This window comes from Sus scrofa, chromosome 18 (genome assembly GCF_000003025.6).
Source record: "Sus scrofa isolate TJ Tabasco breed Duroc chromosome 18, Sscrofa11.1, whole genome shotgun sequence".
Lineage (NCBI taxonomy): Eukaryota > Metazoa > Chordata > Mammalia > Artiodactyla > Suidae > Sus > Sus scrofa.
Genome location: NC_010460.4, coordinates 29,169,229 through 29,189,808, shown reverse-complemented (window position 1 = coordinate 29,189,808; position 20,580 = coordinate 29,169,229). Strand labels below are relative to the sequence as shown.

The following is a 20,580-nucleotide window of genomic DNA, read 5'->3' as shown; positions in this document are numbered from 1 at the left end:
AGAGAGAGCAAGATGATGTGTTCAGCATGTATTTGAAGAGTAGAACTAGTGGGGCTTGTTGGATAGGGTGGTAAATGAGATTAGATGGAGAAATCAAGGATGACTCCCAAGTTCCTATTCTGAGGAACTGAGTGGATGGGAGTGCCATTAACTGTTATAGGAAATTATCTGAAGGAAATAGAGAAGGACACACAACAAAGGCCAAAGGAAATATGAAGATTGGCAACCCTTAGTAGAGTCTAGCCACCCACATGTTTTTATTCCCATTCTCTTGCTCTTTACCAAAATAAAAGCTTTTCATCTGATGCAGACTCTTTGAACACAGTACAGCCTCTGTGTCATCAATAATTTATGCACTGTTCTCAAGTAAAAGCCCTAGTGTCCAAGGCCTTGTGATTCTGATCTGGTTTCCCAGAATATTTCACAGAGTAGATATGAAAGGCAAGATTTAAAAACAAAAATGCCATCGTTTATTAATATGGTGCAATTTAAAGGGCCATGATTAAATTTTGCCCAGAGTCACTCTCCTTCCCTAGGTATGTATAAAGGTTGCCATTCTTCTAGGGCCTGTTGTACTAACACCTGCACTCTGTTTATTGGAAACTAAACAGGTTGATTGGTATGTTTTGCTTTCAGTTGATTTTTTTCCCCATCTAAACCACCAGAAAGGCTTTTAGAGGTATAATTTTGTAGCCCTCCATCTGACATTGGCAGTTACTTTTTCAGGAAAGCAGTTATTCTCATCCATTTTTATTCTTTTAATAATAACTTTTCTTATTAAAATAAAATATCTTTGGTGAAGATAGTTTGGAAAATACAAAAAGTTATACAATCATCTGTAATTTCAATACTAAGAAGCAAAAAATTTTCCTAATCTTTAAAAAAAATCTAATCACTGTGATGCTTCATACTAGTTTTGTATCATCCATTTTTTTTCCACCTAACATTCTGTTCTGAATCCTTTCTATATCTTATTACTGTTATTGAAAGATGACATTTTAAATGGCTCTGTACCATTCCGTGGCATGGAGCATTTAATCATTTTCCTGTTGTTGAGCATTTAGGTTATTTGCTGTTTTTTTGTAGAGAACTTTTAAATGAAGGAAAAAAGACAATTTTTACAGAGCACAGAGTTTTAACAAAAGAAACCATCTTCTACTCAAACCAAAATAACCTGTAAAAACCACCATCTTTTCCAGGCAGTTTTAGAAAAATGACTGGGGCATCTGAACAATAGCAGTAAAAGTCCTAGTCTCCTGGACTCTCTGTTCTTGCAGTGCTTTTCTGTGTCCTGGAGGTACCAGAGATAAATACGGACCCCCTTTGTCAGGCTCCTTAGCATCGCTACTCTCTGCAGTCTTCACCTGGGTCCATTTGTAGCTGGCACTTAGGACTATCACCTGCAGCACCAGCTAGAACGAGGGAGCTAGAGGCACAGCTCTCTTACCACAGTTTTGGGCTGCCAGATTTGCACGGCTTCATCCTCACCCAGCCTTCCTGTATGGCAGTCCCTCAAGTCTTAGCAAGTCACCTCCTTCTAGCCATCCATATACTCAACAACTGTTTTTGAGCCCCATCAAGTTCCAGGACCTGGACTAGATATTGGGGAACAATGGCAAGACAGATGCAGCCACCCTCATAGTTCATGCTTGATGGGAGGCAACTACACTGATGGAGGATAGATTGTTACTATGGCTTGGGAGAGTGATATATCAGTGTTCTAGATAGTTCTGACCTTGGTTAGAATAGCTAGTATAGATTACTCTTTATATATTGTGTTTTAAAACCTGTGCACATACTCATTTAGGTGTGAGCTGCATCTGTTAAGACTATAAAATGAGATAAAAGAACACAGTGAAACAGAGGCATTGCTTGGTAATGCTGTGTGTCTCTGCTGGCCTTTTCTATTGTTGGAATTGTCAGGCTAGATCCTCAGGTGCCATAATGCAAGTCTATCATAGTCCTTTGGGGATCAGGAACTACTCTTCCTTGCTGTGCCTGTGACACATGTCATCTGTAACATGTGTACATGCCCCATGTTAAAAGTGGTGGTGAGAAGAGCCGGACTTGAAGTCTTCCTAGAGGGTGACATTTATTCTGTTTTCATTTCCTTCCTCTTCTTAAAAAGACACCTTGAACTAGAATATAAGCAAACTATGCCTTTGGTCATTTCTTTATCACGCTTGGTCTGTGCTATAACTGTGCTGTGCTGGAGGGCAGGGTAACATGTTGTGCTTTCCTGTTTAGTTTATTTGGTAATTTGGCAAATATATTTTTATATATTTGTAAGGAACAACATGGTTTCACCTGATATGTCCTTTGTGAACATTTTCCCAACACATTAATTATTTTTAAAAAACAACCAGCATTTCTAATGCATGCAATCTTTGTGAAATTTACTGGACACATCAGGAAGTGCAGCAGAGAAATAAATTTAGATTTTAGCAGTACATCCATCTTATATTCCTTTGCAGAGATGAAGAAATATGGGCAGTTAAAAGGAAAAGCAGATGAATTAGGAACATTAGGTCTTATATTTAGTGATGATGTAGAACAAGGAACCCTAGAGATGCGTATTCACAGGTCCTGAGTTAACACCTCTTTTTAGCCATGTGGATCTGGAATTTGCACTCAGATCGTTATGACATGCACCAACCACCAACCGCTATGCTGTACCTAACATACCTAAGTCCCACTTTGCTCTGTGGAGTAGTGGGAATTTATCTGATAAAATATCAGATGCTGTTGATGTTCATATTTTAGTAAATTGCAGATACCTTTCTGGTACTCTTCCTTCTTTCTGTTCAAATTGTCAGTAGGACATTTTTTCCAGCTTAATGATCCACATGAGATGGGAATATTGATTTGTGTCAGGTCAAAAAAGAATTTCAGTGCACTGCTGAAGAGTGTATTTCTTGCTCAGAGTTGTGAGTTATGTGATATTAAAAGAGATAAAATAAAAGGAAGTGTAAATTGGAAGGAGCTTAATACACACAAGGGATGCTTTTACATCAGAGTCACTGTGGGGGAGGATGCTGGTGGTGTCCTGTGGGGTTCTAACTTTGTTCCTGTCCATTTCGATACCATATCAATTCTTGGGATGAAGAAAATAGATGCTGCTTATCATCGACTTGTGGATGATCTAAAGTTGTAGATTAAGTTTTCATTGATTATGTTTTATTTTTTCTAATGATTTGAAAGGCAAACCTTTTAAAATGACTTTGAATTGTGGCCAATTTAAAGCTTTTCATAAACATGCTTGGAGCTGTATTTTACTATTTATCATGTTTGACTTATGTATTCACTATTTTTTAAAATGAGGTATAATTGACATATAACTTGTACTAATTTTAGGTACACAACATAATGATTTGGTGTATTTCCAAATCCATTCATTCTTAATATGTCTAAAAGTGCCTTTCTCTTGCCATACCTGTGAATGAAAACTGGACAGGACAAAACTAAAACTAGAATTTTAAATTTTCAAAGAAAAAAAAATAGGAGTTCCCGTCTTGGCACAGTGGAAAAGAATCCGACTGGGAACCATGAGGTTGTGGGTTCGATCCCTGGCCTCGCTCAGTGGGTTAAGGATCCAGCGTTGCCGTGAGTGCTGTGGTGTACGTCGCAGAGGCGGCTCCGATCTGGCATTGCTGTGGCTGTGGTAGAGGCCAGCAGCAACAACTCTGATCAGACGCCTAGCCTGGGAACCTCCATATGCCACGGGTGTGGCCCTAAAAAGACCAATCAATCAATCAATCAATCAATCAATTTGTTAGGCCAAGCACTGTTTCTTCTACTTTGTTTTTCATACAATTCTCAACATGATATTTTGGCTATAACTGATGTTATTCTCATAGTGTCGATTTGATGTGAATTTTTTTAAAGTACGAACTGAGCCTTAGGGAGTTGTAAAATACTGTATACATGCTTTGCATCAGGGCTCTTCCTAATTGGAGATTGATTGAGTTATGTACTAACATGTCTGGACTTGATTATTTGTTGTCAAATGCCTAAACATAGCAAGTAATAGCCCAACAAAGACCTCTGACAGCAACTAGTTATCGTGTTATTTCAGATCCTACTAAATCATCAGTTTGAATATAGTATAAGGAACTTCCTTATTGGGACTTATTTTTCCTTTTAATAGGATGCCTTTGAAAAAAGTGGTATAGTAGAAAGAATCAAGAGACCTGAACTTTGTCACTTTGGATGTGGATGTGGCCTGTCACTTGTTGGGACCAAGTATTTGTGCTGTTAAAAATCAAGATCCCTTGAGATTCTTTTTCAGGTCCTTTTACCATCTGTAGAGTCTGGCAGCTACAGTAATCCTATCAAAGTGGGATGTTTTGCAGAACTCCAGTTGGTTTGAGACAGTGCCTCTGACTCCTCTGACTTAGGATAACAGCTGTTTCTTGTGTGTGGGCCACAGATTCCGGGATTTATGTAAGCTGTCATTAGAAAGCACACTCATTTCTCATGAGTTTTTATTTTTAAATTCTTTATAAATTGTATCTGTGAGTGTCAAGAGTAGCAAGAATATTGCCTAATTTGTGTGAGTGATTGGAAACACATCTGCTTTTGTGTTTTGAGAATAGATTATTCTCCAGCTAGTCAGGTTATCTATTTAAATAAGACAGGGAAACCAATAACACATTTTCTTTTTGCAGAACAGCAGTTATTTCCCATAAAGTTTGCATGATGAAGTTTTGTTTTTATTTCCAAGTAAAACAAACTTTCTTAACTTTATCTGTTATCAGAAATTAATGATAAATTTGCATAAAAATGTTAATGTGGAAAACTTAAAATGTGTTCTATTTAATACCCATTGTTATACAACTTTTCTTCTGGTTGTTTGTGGAGACCTCTTTTTCATGAAGGAACATTGTGTTTCTTTACTCAAAGTCTAAATTTGCTTTGATTTCTTGGTTCAGTGTGGTGAATTGTGTACCATAATTCTGAAGAGGAAACCAAGTACTGTTTAAGAGAAATGAGGTAGAATTAGAAATCATATTTTCATAGCTGTCTCATTTTATGAGAAATTACAATCTAGTAAATTTTTAATTCAGCTTTTATAATTATTAACTATGTTTATAAAAATACTGTGTGATGGTATCAAAGAAAGAGCAAATATAATTTCTGCTCTTGAATAGAAATTATTTTTTAAAGGGAAAAGAGGACTGTTCAAGTTGAAAAATATTTCTTTATTGGAGTTCCCGTCGTGGCTCAGCATTTAATGAATCCGACTAGCATCCACGAGGACACGGGTTCGATCCCTGACCTCGCTCAGTGGGTTAAAGGATCCGGCGTTGCTGAGAGCTATAGTGTAGGTTACATACGTGGCTCAGATCCCATGTTGAAGTGACTGTGACTTAGGCTGGCGGCTACAGCTCCAATTCAACCCCTAGCCTGGGAAACTCCATGTGCCACAGATGTAGCCCTAAAAAGACAAAAAATATGTATATATTTGTTTATCTAACATATACTAGAATGAACACAGATTATGGCAAAGTTGTATGTATGTGCATAGGTGTATAGTATTTCTGGCACATATACGTATATGTGTGAAATTCCTGCTAATTTGAAACATGTAGCTCTAGATCTATTCTGGAATTGAAAATAATGGAATTCTTCAGGTCTTTCACTTCATGAAAGTAGTGCCTCTGGTCAAAAGTATTGTGAAGTACAGAAGTACTCTTGTTACTAGCTCAAATTCTTATATACTAACTTATTAGTTGTATTTTAATTTATTTCTGCCCTTGGGTCTTAGGCCCCCGCCAGTTTACAGGATTTGTTTACTTAAATGTTAAAATTTAATTTTGAAATTTCAAATCCGTTTGATCATTGTAACTAGTTGATACATATGTGGTACATCCTTTGGAAGAAAGGACTGAGGATGTTCAAAGCAGCCTGGATAGGAGAGGAATGCTCCACTAGGCAAAGGCTGTGGGTGGGGCTAGACATTGGCTGGCCAGTGAAGAAGAGCCTGTGCATGAGGACTCAGGTCAAAGTGAGTCTGAAAGGTATGGAGTCAGTTGAAGCAGGAAATGCAAACAAGGCAAGCAGAGTATCAGGTAATTCATGATTGCAACACCATGTATAAGGGAAAGGTTTCTAATTACAGTGCTGAACTAATTTTCCTCTGCCTCTTTCATGATTCCAGCTAAGTGGAAAACCTTGTCTCTTTCCGGTGTTTTGTAGCTAGAACAGATGGTGGACCTTCAAGTACGTTTTGAGCTAAGTAAAGGTTGGGGCATAATAATTGAATTACGGAGACCTTGTTATATACAACAACCATCTCAAGAAATAGGCATGAAGCTTCTTCACTTTGAGAGAAATGAGGAACAAGTAATTAGAAAGCCAAAGCGTTCTCTGTGTGTGCAGCATTTTAATTTCTAAATCTGGTCACTGACCTTTCCAAGGTAATTTATGCATATATTACTATTTCAGTCAAAATCACTCTGGGTTTCTGGGAGGGAACTTAAAAGAATAATCCAAAGGAAAAATGAACTTGGGAGCCTTCCAAGGAACTTTCCAAATAGAAGAGCAATGAGTAACAATGATGAAAAAGTATAAACACAGATCTGTGGGATGATACTTGTCTAGAAGTAGATTCAGCAATATGTAAAAAAATAAAATATGTTTTCTCCCTAAAAGGAAGGATTATAGTGCTGTTGGGAGCTGAGTAGCAGTTTTTAAAAAAATATTTACATCAACATCTTTTACAATATACCAACATAAAATTGAAATAAATTAGTGATCTTAATGAATTAATGAAATTAAAGGAAAAAAAATCATGTCATAGGAAGGCTAAACGAAAATAGAGTATATAATAGAACTGTGAGAGGATATCTTCTTTGCGTTTAAATAATAAATAGAAAAACAAAGAAAAAGATAGATTTGAAAAATATTTAAAATGCGTATGCAGTAACAGCTGTTAATGGAACAGTAATAGAGTGGGCAAATAGATCTATCTGCACCAGTGTGACTGATAAAGAATATCTGTGAAGTACAGCCATCCCTTGCTATCTACAGGGGATTGGTTCTAGGACCCTTGCAGATACTAACATCTGTAGATGCTTAAGTACTTTATATAAAATAGCATTATATTTGCATTTAACCTATGCACATTTTCCTGTATACTTTAAATCATTTCTAGACTACTTATAATACTTAATAGAGTGTTGTAAATCCAATGTAAATACTATGTAAGTTGTTGCCAGCACTCAGCAAATTCAAATTTTGCTTTTTTGGAACTTTCTGGAAATTTTCTTTTAAATATGTTCAATTGTGGTTGGTTGAATCCACAGATGGGAAACCTGAGGATATGGAGGGCTGTTAGTATAAAGTGCTTGTTTGCTTTTATCTCTCAAACATTGAGACTTCTATAGGTGAATGGACGAAACAGATAATTCACACAAAGGGAAATATAATTAGTAAAGTGAACATGAAAAAAAAGTTTATCATAATGCACTATCAAAGGTCTTGTTTAAATTTATAGCATATAGATATCATTTTGTAATTATTGAGGTAATTCCTCTTCTCATTACTAAAGAGAACATCTCGTTAGCAAATTTGCTGCAAAATTTGTACGTTTTGGGGAATTTCCATTTTGGTGCAGCAGAAATGAATCCAACTAGAATCCATGAGGATGCAGGTTTGATCTCTGGCCTCGCTCAGTGTGTCAGGGATCCTGCATTGCCATGAGCTGTGATGTAGGTCATGGACGTGGCTCAGATCCCATGTTGCTGTGGCTATGGCGTAGGCCAACAACTGTAGCTCCAATTTGACCCATTGCCTGGGAATTTCCATATGCCCTGAGTGCAGCCCTAAAAAGCAAAAAAAAAAAAAAATTTGCATGTTTTTATTTTCAAAAGAAATTAGGAACTTGTTCATTGGGCTGGTGAAGAAATTGACACATTTCCTCTTGGGGGGAAAAAAGACAAACTACAGGAAAAGTAGTAGAAAAATTGATAAACCTCTTTGGGCTAGTAATCTCATCCTTAGAAATCTATCCCAAGGAAATGTGTATTCACACCATGATCAGACCCTTCTGGTTCCCGAAATAGCAAATGATTTGAAATAACCTCAATGTTCATCAAAATGGAATTGGTATATTAGCGATGCTACATCATTACAACAGAAGCTCATCAATTAACTGCGATGAAAAGTGTGAAGACTAAACATTTAATATACATTTAAATATAATGTTAAATGGGATAGAACCTATGATTTCAACAAAAAATAAGTGTGTGTGAAAGCTAATAGACAATAATGAAAGTAATTCTAACAAAATGATAGTTTACAAGATATTTTAAAATTGTTGGAATAATGTTTAATGTAATATTGCCTTTCCTATAAATAAATAGGAAAAGAAATCTAATTCCTCTCTTGTGAAGTCAATTATAAGTCATGGAATAGAAACTTGTGGACGTGGAGTTTCAGCTCTCTGAAGTCAGTGGTTGGTAGGGAAGAGATGGATCCACCATTTGGCTTTTTTCTTACTTTCCCAGTCATGCAATTTGGCTCTAAAGATTCTTTAATTAACAGGAGAGGCAGGGAGGGCAGGTTTCTCAAGATTCAAGGCCATTAGCCCAGCCTTTTTGCTGGCCATCTTGCTGAAATTTATTTGAACTTAATTTCTAAAACTTTTATGTGAATGTGGTGAGGTTGAAGAGGGAAGGGGTAGTAGAAGCAAGGTATGATGCTTTTTAGAGGTTATTAGATGCAAATAATTTATTATCTAAAATAATTATATACCTAAAGGACAATTTATATAAATGATCTGAATCTCAGATTTAATGATAAGAAAAGAATGATTGTAAATGCTCTACTTTCCAGAAATTATTAGTCAGAGAGTTTGAATTTTGCTTCTGTACATCAAAGAGCAAGAACATAAGTCGAAGTAGTATTGCAAGTGGCAGGTCTGGCTCCAGAGGCATAGCAAAGATGGAAGATTACTTATGAGTGGGTACTTGAGAGTGACACTGACATTGAAATAAAATGTGTAGCCATTGTTATGACAGAAAAAGAAAATAATTGTTATACTAGTTGTTACTTGGAAAATCAATATATAGGACAATGCTTAGGAATCCAGGCCTGTTTGCAGATTATGTTTGTAGTTTGCCCTCTATTCTAAAGGATCCTTATTTGTCACTGAGTTCACAGAGTATTAGTCATCTTGGGCTGCCATAACAAAATACCATAGACTGAGTGGCTTAAATAACAGAAATTTATTTCTCAGAATTTAGAGGCTAGGAATTCCAAGATCAAAGTGCTGGTGATTCATTCTCTGGTGAGAGCACACTCCCTGGCTTGGAGACAACCGCTTTCTTGCTATATCTTCGCATGGTGCGCGCACGCACGTGCGCACGCACACACACACACACACACACACACGAGAAAGCTGATGTCTCTTCTTATTAGAGTACCAATTTCATCATGAAGACTGCACCCTTTTTACCTCATCTAAACCTAATCACCTCCCCAAAGGCCCAACATCCAAATACTTTGGGGTTAGGGCTTCACAGGGGACACAGTTCAGTCCATATTCCAAATAGTAAGTAATCTTGCCGGCAGGGACACTATCTTACACTTTTTTAATCTGCAGGCAGAGAGCTGATTGAGTTGCACATGTGCTGCCATGGAGATCAGAATCAGTATTAGTTAATTAAAGGTGGTAGTTTTTTAATCTTTTGCTCATTGTGATATGAAATTCTATCACAATTCCATAGTAATCTATGGAATTTATTTTGAAGAGTTAGCCTTTTGTTAGAATGCTGAGCAGCAATAGCAGCTAACTTCGTGTGTTTAATTATTTTCTTTCCTTTTCTAGCATGTTTTATATGTGCTAAATTTTCTAGGATACAAAAAAAAAATCTGTGAAATCTCATCAAAAGATGTTATCCTACAAATTTATCGTAAGTAAATTAAATCAAATTTATATTCTTTGTATGCAAAATGTGAAAGTTTACGTACTCTGTATATTGAACATTGGGTAGACTTTGAGACAAGAGACAAAGGAAGAAATGGTACATCCTGAGCTTGGCCAGCAAATCCTGTGACCAAACTAGTGTATCCATTCTGTGCCAAAATAATGGGTTAGTTCTGTCACTTCAGTTAGAATTATTGGTGTCTTAATCCCCCACTTAGATGGTCAGAGTGGAGCACAAAATGATGGAAATTTTTGGTTTTTTCATCTTTCAAGAGGAAGAAAAATCAAAGTTAAGAAATCCCTCGGTTTTGACTTTTGCCCAGACTTTCTCCTTAATTTATATCCAATGATATTTTAAAGTACTGATTTTTTTTTAGCATAATGTGATAGGGGTTTTATCCTGTACATGGAAACATATCTCAATTAGAATTAAAAATAACTGGAAATAGGACCTTAAGTGTTTGCTTGTTTAGTTTGTTTGTTTTTGTTTTTTAATTTCACTCAGTTCTCTTTTGAAAGTCTAGGCAGAATTAAATTAGAAAGAAAATCTGAGTGGTTAGGTTCTTTTTATAATATGACTGATAATTTTATGTAAATGATGAAAAATAAATTCCAACTCATCTTTTGTGTGTGTGTGCGCGCGTATGTGCGTGTGTGTGTGTGTGTGTGTGTGTGTGTGTGTGTGTGTGTAAAGCCAGGGCAAGATAAAAGATTTTCAGAATGATAAAGCTTTTATTTCCATTCATGTGCATCCTTCAGTTGAGAGAAAAACTTTTTAAGTTTGCATTTGTATAAAATACTTACATCTACTGCTTTCTTGCTTTCCTCTTTTTTTCACAGAAGCATAGTTTATTTGCTTCTTTGAAGGAAGCTGGATTCTAAAAACACACAGAAACTCAGAAAATATCTGTGGTACTGTTATCCCCCAGTGTCCTCTTCACCTGGGGGACAGGATTTTATGCCAATGTGTGCCATTTATAGCGATTTCCAACAGGCATTATTTATGTTAATCTAATATTTATCAGTGTCTGTGTAGAGGACTTGAAGTACAATAATTTTTAGAACATTAAATCTCTATTCAGAGAAATAATTAGATTTCCTACTATTTATTCAGTAATTAATATAGCTGTAACATAGTATGACATTTATTTCAAGATGTTTTTTGTTTTGCTACCTTTGACTTTTTAATAAGGTATTTTATTATACCATAAAACAAATATTTTTCCTTTGAAGGTAAAAATTTATGGGACAACATACATGAGAAAGGGTTTTTTTTTCTTTTTCTTTTTCTGGTTTAACATACTGGTAAATAAACACAAAGCCCTTTGCTTTTCCTTTAGTTAATGCTTTCTTAGAAGAATTTTAAGAATGAATGTGATATAATTATTATAAGTCAGCAAAAACATTAATGAACTATCAAGGTAATTAAAAAACTATTTCCCTACGTGCTTCTATCAGGGGCTTCCAGAAGAGTCTCGGAAGAATTCACTTTTTTTCTCTTTCTTTTTTTTTTTAATAACCAGTTAATTAACTTGAGAAAAATCCCAGGTGTACCCTTACTACAGTATATACTTCAGAAAAGGTGCAGACTCTAATGTGTACAGGGGTATCCTCACCGGTAGCAAGACCAAAGTATTGTGATTTTCAAGTAAAATTTCAGGTATAACCTTTTCAGCAGAAATTTAAACATAAAACAGGATAATTTTGTCATGAACTTTGCTAAATATCTCTTAACATCAACCCTTATATTGGTTGCTTTATAAGCCTGTTGTATAGCAAAATGTTTACTGCTTTCTCCATGTCTGTGCAGTCCCTGGCCTGGGCTTTTTTAGGGAAGAGCTTTCTTTAAATAACATTTGTGGTAGTTCCCATTGTGGCGCAGTGGAAATGAATCCAACTAGGAACCGTGAGGTTGCGGGTTTGATCCTTGGCCTCGCTCAGTGGGTTAGGAATCTGGTGTTGCTGTCAGCAGCACTGTAGGTCGCAGACGCAGCTTGGATCTGGAATTGCTGTGGCTGTGGCATAGGCCTGCAGCTATAGCTCTGATTGGACCCCTAGCCTAGGAACCTCCATATACCCCAGGTGCAGCCCTAAAAAGGCAAAAAGACAAAAAACAAAAAAACAACAAAAAAATTTGCTCCTCAGAGATCTGTCTTTGGGAAAAGACTTTTCTGCAACAATTGTGTGGGTTTCCGAGCAAGTAAGTGCCTTGGATTCTGCCTTATTCTCTATAGGCCCCAGTATATTGAAGAAGCTTAATGGGTACTTGATGAAACAAAACAAAGCAAAACAAAAACCAGCTTGACCTTAAAGAGAAACAAATAACTAATCACAGTCTTTTTTGTTTTGCTTTTGTTTTGGGTTTATCTCTTAAATTGACTAGCACTTAGAGGGCACACTGCCTGATTCTCTGCAGGTACTGTCCCATAAATCAGTTAAGTCTTAGAATAACCCTGTGAGGTAGAGATGCTGTTCAAATTATACTGATAAGGGACTGAGGCTCAAGGAGGAAGTTTTTGCCAAGATTGCATAGCTGGTTGGCAGTTGAACTAGGGCTTTGAGGGCCTTTGGGTTCAAGTCTGGTGTGGTACACTTGCTTCTAAGTCTTGTTCACTTTTCCTTTGGTGTTCCATCTAGTACAGGCTGTGTGCTTAGAACAGAGTGGAAGGGATTCTGCTGTAAATCCTTGTTTTCATTTCTGTGTGCCTCAGCCCAGCTAAGGTCATTCGGATCTCTACCCCAGTGTAATCCAAGTCACCGTTCTCTCTCCCCTGGAACACAGTGGTAGCCTTCTGACTGCATGCTCTTCCCTGTCATAGCAGCCAGGGATCTTTTTAAATGCAGTTTGGAACATGTCATCCTTCTGCTTAAAAGCCTTCAGTGATTTTCCATTGACCTTATTTTGGAAATATATACTTATTTTGGATTACAAGACCCAGCACATTCTGGTTCCTGCTTATCTTTCCTTCGCTTGCTTAGTGTCTGCTGATCACACAAAGTTCCTGGAACGCCTCAAGCTCTCCTGTGCCTCAAGACCTTTGTACTTGTGCTTTCCTTTGTCTGCAGTTCTTTGTCTTTCTACCTCTAGCTGATCCTTCAAGTTTCAATCCCAATGTCATTTCCTGAAGAGATACCCTCTCTAACCTCCCAACCTAAGCCCTCTTGTTTTATTTATCTATTTGAACAAGTCCTCTTACTTTTTTTCTCTCTCCAGTATTTATAATTTGCCCTTATAGTCACTTAATAATATCTAATATTTAGGGAGCTCTTTCAGTGTGTCAGCCACTGAGTACTGCCTTTCACCCTGTTTATAGATGAGGAGGTAAGGTACTTTCCCAGATTGCGGTAGACTGTGAACCATGGTTTAAATCCAGACTTCTTCCACAGACTATAAGCTTTGGGAGGGCAGGAACCATGTCAGCGTATTGTTATTTTCCCAGTGCCTTGCATATAGTAGGCCCTCAACAAATACCTACTGAACAAACAAATGTGACAATGACGTGTGTGTGTGTGTGTGTGTGTGTGTGTGTGTCTTTTTAGGGCCTCCCCCACGGCATGTGGAGGTTCCTAGGGTGAGGGTCAAATTGGAGCTGTAGTCACCAGCCTATGCCACAGCCACAGCAATGCCAGATCTGAGCCTCATCTGAGACCTACACCACAGCTCATGGTAACACCAGATCCTCAACCTGCTGAGCGAGGCCCAGATCAAACCTGCATCCTCATGGATGATAGTCAGATTTGTTTCTGCTGAGCCACAACGGGAACTCTTGAGCCATGACGGGAACTCCATGTGGCAATGACTTGTTTTTTTTTAAAACAACTTTACTGAAATATAATTCACATAGAGTAAAATCTCTGCTTTTAAAGTGTGCAATCAGTGGTGTTTGGTGTATCTAGCATTGTGCAACCATCATCACTATCTAATTTTAGAATGTTTGCATCACCCCCAAAAGAAACTCAGTACCCATTACAGTCACTTCTCATTTCTTCTCCTCCCATCCTCTGAAAACCACTAATCTACTTTATGTCTCCACGGATTTTCTTATTCTGGAAATTTCATGTAAATGGAATTATACAATATCGTCTTTTGTGACTACCTGTTTTAATTTTGTGTAATGTTTTCAAGGTCCATCCATGTAGTGTAGGAATGGACCTTCCATTCCTTTCTATTGCTGAATATTATTCTTTTTTATGGCGATACCACATTTCATTATCTATTCATCATTTGATGGGGATTTGGGTTGTTTCTAGTTTCTGGCTTTATGAATAATACTGCTATGGACATTTGACTATAGTTTTTGCAAGGACATATCTTTTCAGTTCTTATGGATATATGCCTAAGAGTGGAACTGGTGGGTCTTGTGGTAACTCTATCTTTGACATTTTGAACAATTGCCAAACTATTTTCCAGAGTGGCACAATGACTAAGATGTCAAAGACAAAACAAACAAAACTTCAAAAAACAGAGCTGGTCAAGAGTTAAATTGGTAAAAACAGATTTTATTTAGGACTATTGCAGTAGGGAGAAAGAGACCTCAGTACAGAACTGGGCCCAGCTCTGATCACAACAAGGAAAAGTGGGGGTGTATAGCCAAAGAATAGGTTGGGGGTAAGGGGACGGTTGGTAGTTAGAAAAATCACTAAGAAGGGAGGGTAATTTTTCGCTGAACTGACCTAAAGGATTCTTGCTAAAGTCTCATCAGGGTAATCAGCTATCATCTGGGGGATGATGGAGGATGAAGAATTTGGTCAGATATTTAGGGTGATCAGATATCAAGGGTGGGGGATTCTGAATCTACTTAGTAGGATTCTTGCTCAAGTTGGATGATGTAAAGGCAAAACATGCCAGTCTAAAAATGGAGCCCTACTCAGAAAGAAGATTCTGAGGAACCTGACTTAAGGTTGGTCAAAGAGAGACTCTTTGTTATACCCAGAGCAGATAATTCAGATGTTACCTTCCAGTGCTTTTCTTCAATTGTCTTAGCAAGGAGGCTTCTAATAAAGTCTCTTAAATTCCCTTACATTCTACGCAGTGACATTTCATTCAGCATCCAGCACTGCATGGATGTTGGCTGAGCTGGGATGCAGAGTATAGAGTTATTTTCTTTAAGGTGGTAAAGCTGCTTTGTTTTTTATTTCATGCTTATAAATTAGTATTTTTGTTTCATCTTTAGAAAATTTAGCAGGTCTAATAGTTTATGCTGTAAGAGGGAGAGAAACATGATATATTATTGTGGGTTTCATAGTTGTAAGACATTGGTTCTATGTAAGTAAATAACTATTCCCATCCTAAATACATGTTTTAAGCATAATGTATATCTTTTTTTCCTTCTTTCTCCTTTTTTACTATCCTTTTCTTTTATAAAAAGCATGTTTTTCCTCTGCCTCAGGGTGGGCGGTGGCACCAATCCAGTTGTCTAGTACTAAATTGTTTTTATTGCCATTATTATTTTATCCCACTTACTGAAACGTTGTTAGAGTAGCTCGTTTATAAATTCACCAGCAACTGTCAAGAGTGAAGAGTGATTTTAACTTTCTCACGAACTGTTTCATCCCGTTTTTTTCTTCTTCACCACCACCCATCTCAGTATGTCATGTATCTTCAATTAACACAAATTCAAATTTATTTTGAGAATTTAGTTGTGCTCCTGAAAATTAATGACTGTCTTAGGAAGTTGAGAATCCAGAGTTGTTACGCAGTTGGAAAAATTCAGGCCTCTTCTGAGTGACTACAGCAGAGCTCACTAACCTTCACCAAGGTTAAGTGCAGCCTCTTCTGTGCAGTTAGTAACTAACGTGTGCCAGCTCCCATTGTAATGATTATAATTGCTTGGGTTACATTAATATTCATGGCACATGCCTCTCACCTTACGTGGCACTTTCTCTGTGTCTTTGACTAATGTACCAGTTTGCATTTCATTTTGGCGTGGGGAACCATGATTTTAGAGGACGTGAAGCAGAGAGCAGCTGGGGGAAGAATGAATACCCAGCACCCAGTGCCAGGATTAACATACTGATGCGAATATTCTGAGAAGGCATCTTTTGAGACAGGTTGAAAGGAAATGCCAAGGGGAACCGAAGCCGACCTTGCCCTGGCACGTGATGCTAGTCAAGGAGGCAATTGGCTTCAGTCTGCTTTACTTCACTTGTGAGTTGCCAGCTGCTTCAAGCCAGCTGCTTGGGCACAGCTAGAATAAAGGCAAGAAAGTTATCACTATATGTCTTATACTTGAAAATCTGCCAGTAATTTCTAAAGCTTAGAGTGTTGGCAGTAGCGTATGGAAGAAAACTAAAAACTTAGAGATCAAAAAGGAAAATAGTTTGTCCTTCCTCCCTCTGCAGAATTATTTTTATTTTTTTTAAACTTTTTAAAATTTTTAAATTATTATTATTATTTTTTGTCTTTTTGCCATTTCTTGGGCCGCTCCCACGGCACATGGAGGTTCCCAGGCTAGGGGTCTAATCGGAGCTGTAGCTGCCAGCCTACGCCAGAGACATAGCCACGCCAGAATTATTTTTAAAGGTTGTACCTTCTTGCTTTGGATAATTTTCAGAAGAAAGGGGAAAAGCATTTTTTCATTTTCACTCCTATAATGGGATTTGATATAATTGAGTTTTAGTAAGTACACATTACAAAAATGGATGGGCTTACAGGATAACCATTTTAAGTTTTATGGAGTTAGATTCTTCAGAAGGAGGAACTTGCTAGAATTTAAATACTGTCCCACAATGGATCTTCTGACTATGAGCTTGATATATGTATAACTCAACCCTCTTCTTCTGCTACCCACTCCCCCATTTCATCCTAGTCTTGATATCTAGCAACAAACAACATCACTCCTTTTTGTGTTCTTTTGATGATTTATTATTATGGAAGACTCTCCTAATGTGCTCCTTCTCTGGAGCCTTAGGATGCTCATTGAGAGACGCAGGTACTAAAGAGCATCAGAATTTATACAAACTGTCCAGGTGCCTGTGGACGTACAGTTTGGTTCATGGGTTACCAGGGTGATCCGCCTGGGCTGTATGCTAAGTCTTGCTATAGATTTTAGGCTCTTCCCCTGTGTACAGAGCTTCTCCTGCCTCCCTGTCAGAAGCCCTAGAGAGAGATGCGAAAGGATAGGCAGCTGAGATAGTCATGGGCCAATATAGCTCACTGCAGAAATAGGATCTCCTTGAAGTCCTTTGAAAATTGGTTACTTTTACATCCTGCCTTGTTCTATATCCATGACTATTTTAATATCAAATTTATCATTTAATCATCAAGTACAACTGATGCTGCAAATAGATGTAGCATGTTTTTTGTTCATTTTGCTTTTTAGGGCTGCATGTGGAAGTTCCCAGGGTAGGGGTAGAATTGGAGCTTCAGCTGCTGGCCTACGCCACAGCCACAGCAACGCCAGATCCGAGCCACGTCTTCGACCTACACTGCAGCTCACGGCAATGCCAGATCCTTAACCCAGTCAGCAAGGCCAGGGATTGAACCTGCATCCTCATGGATACTAGTTGGGTTTTGCTACCTGTTCGGCCACAATGGGAACTCCCAAGATAGCATGTTTAAGTTGAGGCTTTCTGATGTCATGTGTACTTCACTTTGGAATATCATGACCTTAATGTGACTTTAGAGAGAATTCTTTTACCTAATTGTTTTTTATTTGGAATGGATCTGGAAGCAACCAGTATTTTCAGAGTAGGTAGTGGTAGAATTTGGATAATTATTAGCTTATTTCAGTGGTTTATTCTTCATGTTGTGAAAAGAGATCAGACTGAAATTCCAGCAGCCTGAGTTCTAGACCTGGCTCACTATTGACTTGTGATCTTGAATAAATTCCTTAACATCTTTAAGCCCATTTTCTCATCTATAAAATGAGGGGGTGAACTAAAAGAGATAAAGCATCCTTTTCCAAAGTGTGTTTTGTGAATTATTACTTGCTACAGATATTGTAAAAGTGATTGCTAGGGGAGGAGAAATGGGGAGTTGTGGGTTAGTGGGTATAGAGTTTCAGTTTTGCAAGATGAAAAGTTCTAGAGATTGGTTGCACAACAGTGTGGGTATACGTAACACTACAGAACTGTACACTTAAAACTGATTAAGATAGTACATTTTTATGTGTATTTTACTGCAGTTGAACAAAAAATATTCTCAGGGTTCCACCCTTAAGTAAACATAAATTCTGTGTTAGATACCCGTCCTGGAGCGTCATAGCGTATTTAGCATATAGAAGTTTCTGAGGCATCGTGCACTAAGAAAATAAAAATACCTGCTTAACTTTATCTCAATGTTTCTCAGAATGCCTCTCCCCCAATTAAACTCTTAGTATGCCATGGAACTTAAATTTGGAGAAGCCACATTTAGAAGAAGTGATTTGAAGTCTTTTCCAGCTCAAATATGTTAATCATTCTTCACAGACACCATATGATAATATAGGCTATGCCAGAATACAACCTAGATGACAAAGATTAATTCAGGGCTTCTCAACCTTTTCCACATTATGGCAGCTATAGAAAGTAATAATATTTGAATGGCACATGGGAATAAACAGATAAGTTGGCTCAAGGGCTAGGAGCACAGTAATATAATCAGCACATCAGTTGGGTAAAAGATCTGGTAGTAAGATCTTTAAAAAGTCATCATTGAGTAAGCTGCATGAAATGTCATGCTCTTCAGATGTCATGTTCAGCCTGAGAAAGGCATTAGAGGCAGAACATGCTAAGCTCTGTGTTACATTTGCTTTTTCTTGGCAATAATTTTCCACTTTAGTTAAATCAGAAACTCTCCTTGAGTTCCCGTTGTGGCTCAGTGGGTTGAGAACCCAACATAGAGTCTGTGAGGATGTGGATTGGATCCCTGGCCTTATTTAGTGGATACAGGATCCAGCATTGTCACAAACTACGGCATAGGTTGCAGATGTGGTTCGAATATGATGTGGTTCTGGCTAGGGTGTAGGCCTCAGATGCAGCTCTCATTGCATCCCTAGCCTGGGAACTTCCACATGCCAAAGGTGCAGCTATAAAAAAAAAAAAAGAAAGAAAGAAAAAAACAACACAATTCTTCTGACTGTTGGTATGACTCCAGTTATTACTGGTCATTAGGCTTAACTGGAAATCTCCAAAGGTCGTGTGAGAGTGAGATGTGAGAAATTTCCAGCAAGATAATACCCTTCCACAGTTTGTTCAATATACTTAAGTATTAATGCATCACCCTCTTATTTTTAAAGTGAGAGCATATGTACTAATGTTATTAGCAGAGTAGTTCTCATTTATGGGAGACTTTTTTTTTAAACCTCACATTTCCTAGGGGAATAATTATTTGGGGCAGTGATAAAGATTGGATGTGGGGGAGAAAAGTGTATTCATATTAATGCATTCTGAAAAGAAGCAAAGTATAGATCAGTGAGTGAAAACAGCACTTTTCACACTTAAGGCCATGGAAGTCCTCCCCAGCCTTCACACTTCACCCTAACTCCTCAATTGGTGTCATTCTGTAATTTTACATATTCTGAATGGCTTGCTTAAAGATTCTAGACTGAAGACAAAAATAAGAATAGGTTAGATTTGAAGGTGGCCACATCACTGTCCAGTCAGTGTTTCTATTCAGCTCACCTATAAACAAAAGTTAGTTATCTATTTAGTGATAGGCATTTTGATTTTGTAAATGCCAGGTCCTCCCAGATTAGTTTTATACTTATTGTCCTTTTTCCCCCAAAACAACTCTTACTATTGCCTTTATTCACTCTTTTTTTTTTTCTCTAAGAATCCTATCGGAGAAAGTTCAAGTTTTAAAACTAAACAAAATTACGTCCTTGCTTAGTGTCAAGGATCCACTGAGAAATCCCATTGACAACCTCTGCTGAGCTTTTGAGGCAAAAATTTAATTACCACTATTGATTGAGCTTGATTTGTCACTTCTTGGCATCTGGCCAGGCAGAACTAATTCTTTCTAGCAGATCAAGGCATGTGGGCAGGAGCCAGAATTGGGAAAGAGATGCAGCCACTGCAACTGGTCCAGCTTCAGGTGTGGATGAAGAAAGTGAAGTGTGTCAGATCAAGACCAGAGACCTAAGAGGTGCTCTAGAAGTAAGGGCACATGGTAGGCAATTATAAAAGGGATTTTGAGTCAAAGAAAAGGGGAGCATAGTAATTCAAAATCTCAGGCTTACAGTTCTCAGAAGTACAGGAAACTATGCTGGAACCGACTGGGGAGCATTGAGGCTGAGGTTCAATTTTTGAAGGACAGGACTGAAAAAGGGTGGGATATTCAGCAGGTTACTAGAATTAGACCTAAAAAAAAAAAAAAAAAAAAAAAAAAAGCAAAAGAAACTCAGAAAAACAAAAACAAAAACCTCAGAGAAATCAATAGGCTATTTAACTTAACATCCCTAGGCTTCCGTACAATCTAATGCTGTTGCAGCATTTAATTAAATTAATTTATTTTTAATTGAAGTTTAGTTGATTTATAGTTTGTGTTAGTTTCAGATGTACAGCTAAGTGATTCAGTTATATATTCATATTCTTTTCCATTATAAGTTGTTACAAGGTACTGTGCAAGATACTAAATCCTTATTGCATATCTCTTTTATGTATCGTAGTGTATATCTGTTACTGCTACACTCTTAATTTACCCCTTCCCCCACTCTCTTTCCCCTTTG

At 37.5% G+C, this 20,580-nt stretch overlaps 1 protein-coding gene across 16 annotated transcripts in view; it reads left to right on the top strand.

Annotated features, from left to right (window-relative positions):
• ST7 (suppression of tumorigenicity 7) overlaps positions 1-20,580 on the top strand; it is a 257,080-nt gene that overhangs the window by 95,687 nt on the left and 140,813 nt on the right. For 5 of the 16 annotated variants that reach the window (XR_002340200.1, XM_021078408.1, XM_021078411.1 and 2 more), the window contains exon 2: positions 9,833-9,917. Coding sequence is in view for 4 of the 6 variants with exons in the window: in XM_021078408.1 (XP_020934067.1) it covers positions 9,833-9,917 (85 nt within the window). In the remaining 2 variants the exon portion in view is untranslated. 16 annotated transcript variants of the gene reach the window in all.